Source organism: Sinocyclocheilus anshuiensis, unplaced genomic scaffold (assembly GCF_001515605.1).
Source record: "Sinocyclocheilus anshuiensis isolate Anshui unplaced genomic scaffold, SAMN03320099.WGS_v1.1 scaffold1021, whole genome shotgun sequence".
Classification (NCBI taxonomy): domain Eukaryota; kingdom Metazoa; phylum Chordata; class Actinopteri; order Cypriniformes; family Cyprinidae; genus Sinocyclocheilus; species Sinocyclocheilus anshuiensis.
Genome location: NW_015554136.1, coordinates 495,908 through 503,052, shown reverse-complemented (window position 1 = coordinate 503,052; position 7,145 = coordinate 495,908). Strand labels below are relative to the sequence as shown.

At 35.0% G+C, this 7,145-nt stretch overlaps 1 protein-coding gene across 3 annotated transcripts in view; it reads left to right on the top strand.

Annotated features, from left to right (window-relative positions):
* LOC107670395 (max dimerization protein 1-like) overlaps window positions 1-7,145 on the top strand; it is a 36,947-nt gene that overhangs the window by 13,197 nt on the left and 16,605 nt on the right. For all 3 annotated transcript variants that reach the window (XM_016462986.1, XM_016462985.1, XM_016462984.1), the window contains exon 3: window positions 4,655-4,684. In XM_016462986.1, the coding sequence (XP_016318472.1) occupies window positions 4,655-4,684 (30 nt within the window). The remainder of the gene's footprint in view (window positions 1-4,654; window positions 4,685-7,145) is intronic.

Sequence of the window (7,145 nt, the reverse complement as noted above, 5' to 3'; positions counted from 1 at the left end):
GCAGTGCTAATGGTGTGTGTGTGTGTGTGTGTGTGTGTGTGTGTGTGTGTGTGTGTGTGTGTGTAAACAGTGTTGGGAAGGTTACTTAGGAAATGTAATCGGTTACAGATTACAAGTTACTCTATTTAAAATGTGATAAGTGGTGTAACTATTTCAATTTGGGAAAGAAATCAATCAAACCTGTATGTGTGTGAAAATATTCATATGTAACCCCATTTGTAATCATTAAAGGAGACATATTATGCCCCTTTTTACAATATGTAATATAAGTCTCTGGTGTCTCCAGAATGTGTCTGTGAAGTTTCATCTCAAAATACTCCACAGATCATTTATTATATCATTTAGAAGGGGCAGTAATATTATAATGAGATCCCTTTGCAACGTCACTAGGGGAGCGAAATCAGACGCGCTCGTTTTTTCAGACGGTTGCAGAAAAAGGCTTCCCAAAACAAAGTTACTGAGTTAATAATCTTTTTCACGTTTCCTTGGTTGGTAGATGCACCGGGGACCTGATTATAGCACTTACAACCTGGAAAAGTCAGATTTTCATGATATTTCACCTTTAACATTTTCATAAGTAACTGTAATTTAATTACACATTTTATTCTCAATAACTGTAACAGATTACAGTTAAATTTATTCTGGGTTACACTTTATTTTAAGGTGTCCTTGTTACAGTGTAATTATATATTTAAGTACTGAGTAATATTAATGTACTTACTATATAGTTAGGGTAAGGGTGAGGGTTTGGTTTAGGGTTACTTGCATGTAATTATGCATAAGCATGTAACATGCAACAAGGACACCTTAAAATTAGTGCTGTCAAGCGATTAATCGCATCCAAAATAAAAGTTTTTGTTTACATAAGATATGCATGTGTGCTGTGTATATTTATTATGTGTATATAAATACATGCATGTATATATTTTAGAAAAATTTTATGTTTATATATTAAATATATTTATTTATAATATAAATTATATGAATATAAATATAAACATGTAAATACATGTAAATATTTTCTAAATATATGCATGCATGAAAATAGCCTTGATGCTGGCATGGCATTAAAAAGTGAAAAAATAAATAAATATGCATGCGTGTGTGTGTATTTACAGTATATATAAATAATAAATATACACAGAACACACACACATATATTATGCAAACAAAAACTTTTATTTTGGATGCGATTAATCGCGATTAATCATTTGACAGCACTATTTAAAATAAAGTGTTACCTTATTTTTTTATAATTCTGTTACATGTAACTGGTTACTCCCCAACATTGTGTGTAACACATCGTTATGCTTTGAGCCGTCAGAGAGTGAACTGGATGTTGTCACAGGAAGAAATTACATTTTAAATTTTAATATTTAGCATTATTACTGCTTTCTTTTTAATTTTAGTTTAAGCAATTTTCCTATGTGATTTTGTTAGTGCTGTTAAACGATTAATCGCATCCAAAATAAAAGTTTTATTTACATAATATATGTGTGTGTGCTGTGTATATTTATGTACATATATGGTATATATTTTAAAAATATTTAGAGGTATCTACATGTATATATTTATATTTATATAATGTATATTATATATGAATATATTTAATATATAAACATAACATACTTTTCTTAAATATATACTATGTATTTAATATATTTATATTTATATAATGTATATTATATATGAATATATTTAATATATAAACATAACATACTTTTCTTAAATATATACATGCATGTATGTATTTATATATACATAATAAATATACACAGTAAACACTCATATATTATGTAAACAAAAACTTGTATTTTGGATGCGATCAATCACGAATAATCGTTTGAGAGCGCTAGTTGTCAATTTTATTTATTTTCATTTCAGATTTAGTTTTTGTTTTTATTTCCAATTGGTAATTTTAGTGCTTATTTCAGTTAGTTGCAAAGTCACTTTTTTTTCTTCTAATTTTAGTTTAGTTTAAGTTTCTTCTGGTGTTTATATTTTATTTTTATTTCAGTTAACAAAGTGTTTTTAGTTGAAGTTTTAATATTAGCTAACAATAATAACCCCGGCTAGATGCCGTATTTAATGTGAGTCTAATGGCTGAGGCATAAGAATTCAGTATGTTTTACCATTGTTTTACATTTCCAGCCAATAAAACATTTAAAATATGTCTTTCCAAAGAACATGTAATCCTTCACAGCTCTGTTAAATTAAACTAAGGGCCATAAACGTTAGCTGTGATAAGGTGTTTGATGTTTTCTTGTGTTCCTAAAAGGCAAGTTTAAGGGGGTACAGATATCTTCTAGCTCAGACATCAGAGGTATTTTTAGAGTGAGGGTTACTGCAGAAGGGGTCCTGAGGTCAGTTTGAAGGATGGATGAAAGTGAGGAAGATGACACGATCCCTTTCGAGTCCCAGTACTCTGTAGCCTTACTAGAATGTAGCCTTGGTGAGCATAAGAGAAAAATACACTGCTGTTTCTGAAAAAAGTCTCTTTTTCACCTTCCAACAAAGAAAGAATTTAGACAATAGTGCATTAGTTGTGTGAGTAAAGCTTAATTAGTGTGTTTGATTGTTCTCATGGTGCTCCAGAGAATAATGTGGTTTCATCGCACAAACCTGCACAACATCATTTTTAGCAAGTTTGATTATTTTTCAACAGTGCATAAAATACAAAAAATCAAAATTCAAGTCATTCACATTTTCAACAGAAAACATCCTCCCGTTGGAAGTTATTGCTTTGTGGTAGCATTAATGTGCACTGAATATGATCTTTTTTTTTTTTTCAGTGCAAGCTTAAAGGCAGTGAAAGCAAGCTTTTGTTTTCTCCTGTCCTCCTCTGCTTTGCTTCTCTTTCACTCCTCTGTTGATCTAGAATTGGACTGTCTGAAGCGAGCCTTCGTCCTCTACCCCCCACCGACGGCTTGTGTGTCTAGTTACTGTTGCTAAGCGGGGGCCGAGGGCCTCTGTGTTTTGCGAACGTAGCGAGAGAGACCCCTCAGCCTTTACACATACACACACACACACACACATACACACTCACACACACACAGACGCATACACGCACACTCACTCACACACAGACACACACAGACACACATATACACACTCACATACACACTCACACACACACAGACGCATACACGCACACTCACTCACACACAGACACACACAGACACACATATACACACTCACATACACACTCACACACACACAGACGCATACACGCACACTCACTCACACACAGACACACACAGACACACATATACACACTCACATACACACTCACACACACACAGACGCATACACGCACACTCACTCACACACAGACACACACAGACACACATATACACACTCACATACACACTCACACACACACACAGACACATACACGCACACTCACTCTCACACACACACACACACACACACAGACAGCAGTTCACCTTTGTACTGAACATTCAGATCAGCAGTGAGCACAGGACAATCTCTGTGTGCCTTTCAGAACTAAGAACAAAAAGGTGATGTTGGAGTCGTAGCCTGTTGATTAGTTTAAGGGCTTTTAAACATTTCAATGGCAAGAGTCCCCAAAAAACTACTTTATATTAGTATAATATGTGACCCTGGACCACAAAACCAGTCATAAGGGTAATTTTTTTTTAATTGACCCTTATGACTGGTTTTGTCGTCTAGGTTTATATCTGAAATCTAAATAAATAATCTTTCCATTGATGTACGGTTTGTTAGGATCGGACAATATTTGAAAATCTAAAAGAAACAGGCTGAACGATTTTTATTAGTTAAAAAATTAATGCTGTCAAATGATTAATCACACGCAAAATAAAAGTTTTTGTTTACATAAATGCACTAAATATCACAAAGAAAAATTTTATTTTGCTACAGCAGGAGAAGGCACTTTTGTATACTGTTTTGTATACAATAAATTATGAGCTTCAGAATGCGCAGACGAAACGCGCTCATGTTATTATTTTCAGAGCCTGCTGTTTGGGAACACAGTTCAGGGCAGTGTTAATTTTGACAGCAAATTTTGATTTAGTTTATAGTTCTTCAACATTAGTTCATAAGCAATTGCTTGGCATAAATGTGCATTTTTGATGCGCATTAAAGAATTTATTTAGTAAAAGTGTTTCAATCGTAGTTTATGCACATGTTTTCTTACCAGATAATTCTTATTTATCCTACTTGGTTGAGTGTATATGTTTTTTTATGTGCATTTTTAGAATTTTGCATCTTGGCGTTTCCATCCAATGTTTTTTTTTTTATGCAATATCCCAAAATGCGCATTAAAAATAGGTGGATGGAAACATAGCTATTGGGATCCAAAACTGTTTGGTTATCAACATTCTACAAAAATATCTTGTTTTGTGTTCCATAAATAAATGCATACAGGTTTGGAATGACATGAGGGTGAATGGGTATCATATTTTTAATTTTTGGGTGAACTATTCCTCTAACTTTAACAGTAAAGCATGGAGATCGCAACGCCAAGATCATGGGTTCGATTTGCAAGGAATGCATAAACTCACATAAACTTGCTTTGGATAAAAGCGTCTGCCAAATGCATAAACGTTAGTGTGGATAAAAAAGAATAAGCACTGTGATCCCTAACATCTCTGTCTCTCTGTCTCTGCAGGTCTACACACAATGAGATGGAGAAGAACAGGTATGTGCATATAGCCTTTGTGGCGTTAGTTCTTATCTGTAAGCCTTCAGTATTATACCTCATTACATCCTTACTGATTAGATTCAGATTAAAATTCCTTGTCTCAGTTATTTTGGAGTCCACTAGCGGCCAGATAATGCTCAGAGATGAGTATTAAGGTTGATGTATCCATTCATCTGTGACCTAGAGATAAACCTGCATTAAATGTGTGACTTGAAATTTCGAACGTGAAAGATCTCGCTAATGAACCAGGCTTAATATCTCCATCACCAGTGCTGTATGGTTTGGGTAGCACGCGCACTGAGCTCAGCTTGCCGAATGCATTAAAGGGGTGGTTCATTGCAATTTCACTTTTTTAACATTAGTTAGTGTGTAATGTTGCTGTTTGAGCATAAACAATATCTGCAAAGTTACGAAGCTGAAAGATCAATGCAAACGGAGATATCGTCTTTTAAGATTCTGGCAGTTTAATGCCTACAAAAATAGCTGGTAGTGACTACAACGAGTTACTTCCCGGGTTCGTGACATCACAAACCCAGATAAACCCCGCCCTCGGGAAAAGGCAACAAAGGGGGCGGGGCCATGCTGCGCTGCTTTAGAGAAGAGGAAGAGAAAACTAGAGGTGCACGTAAAAATCTATTCATATATGAATCACGATTCTGTTTTCTAACGATTCTAATGGATTCACAAGTTTCAAAATAAAGCAGCGGTTCTTAATACTGTTCCTCGCGTCGCCCTGCTCTGCACACGCTCTGCAGCTCTCTCTCAGTCTCTCTCTCTCTCTCATTCACAAATAACAGCGCATCTAAAAGTATGAGACAACAACAAACAAAAAACATAGGCCTACCATTAAAAGCCGTGCTTGCACAGGTTCTGCACGATCCTCTTCAATAATATCCTCTTCTTCTCAATCGGGCTCAAACTGATAAGCGATATTAACGACGCCGATGTTTACAATACAACCAGAGCACATGCCTCCGAGGTGAGGGGCGGGACGAATAGACGCGCACTAGAGGCGGTTTAGCCAATCACAACACACTGGGCTAGCTAACCAATCAGAGCCCATCGCCTATTTCTGAGGGAGGGGCTTCATAAAAGCAGGAAATGATCAGTGTGTTTCTCAGAGAAGGGACAGAGCGGTGTGGAATAAAGGTAAATTATGTGAAAAATAATGCGTTTTTTTTTTTTTAAACGAAGCTTTAACACATGTTAGATTGCACCCCATAAACACAATCAAGCCTAGAAAAAAAACACCCCTTTAAATAATGCATGCTGTCAGGCTCAGCAGTGAGCAAAACCAGGCTGTCTGGACTTTGACTTTTAAACTCCTAACAATGCATTCATTGGTGCTCAGGAAAGTGCGTCTCGGTCTGCGTGCAACTCGTGCAAAGCTCTGAGGTCACAGCGCTCCGGACAACTGATCTGCTATTAATTTCTGAAGAGCGGCTTTCGTCTGCTGTTTAGAAAAATATCCAGGCAAAGAAGGAAAGCGAGGCTCCCCGTGTCTCTGCTTTTGTTTCAGAATGAGTCCAGGGCTGATATTCATAAAGCAATTCGAGTGGGAGTGCATTTGTGATGCAGATTTGAATAAACGGGCAGCATGTCTGATGTGAGACCAGCACAGCTGTGTAGTAATGATTCATGTGGTCGTGAACCTTTTTGGCTCAAAATATACACTACCGTTCAAAAGTTTGGGATCAGAATGATTTTTAATGTTTTACAGGACGTTCTTCTGCTCATCAAGGCTGCATTTATTTGGTCAAAAATACAGGAAAAAATCTTATATTGTGAAATATTATTATGATGTAAAAATAACGTTTTTCTGTTTTAATATACATTAAAATCGAATTTATTTTTAGTATTTTCAGCATCATTACTCCAGTCTTCAGTGTCACATGATCTTCAGAAATCATTCTAATATGCTGATTTATTATCAGTGTTGAAACTTGCTGTTTCATGTTTCTTTGGAAGCTGTGATACTTTTTTCAGGATTCTTTGATGACTAAAAAGTTAAAAACAACAGCATTTATTTAAAATAGAAATCTTTTATACACTACTGTTCAAAAGTCTGCGGTCAGTACATTTTTATTCTTTCTTTTTTTGAAAGAAATTAAAACTTTTATTCAGCGAGGATGTGTTAAATTGATAAGAAGTGACAGCAAAGATTTATATTGTTAGAAAAGAGTTATATTTTGAATAAATGCTGTTCTTTTTAACTTTTTACTCCTCAAAGAATCCTGAAAAAAGTATCAGTTTCCAAAACAATATTGTGCAGCACAACTGTTGATAATTCTAATAATAAATCAGCATATTAGAATGATTTCTGAAGATCATGTGACACTTTATACTGGAGTAATGATGATGGAAATTCAGCTTTGCATCACAGAAATAAATTATATTTTAAAGGATATTAAAATAGGAACCATTATTTTATATTGTAATAACATTTTGCAAGATTACT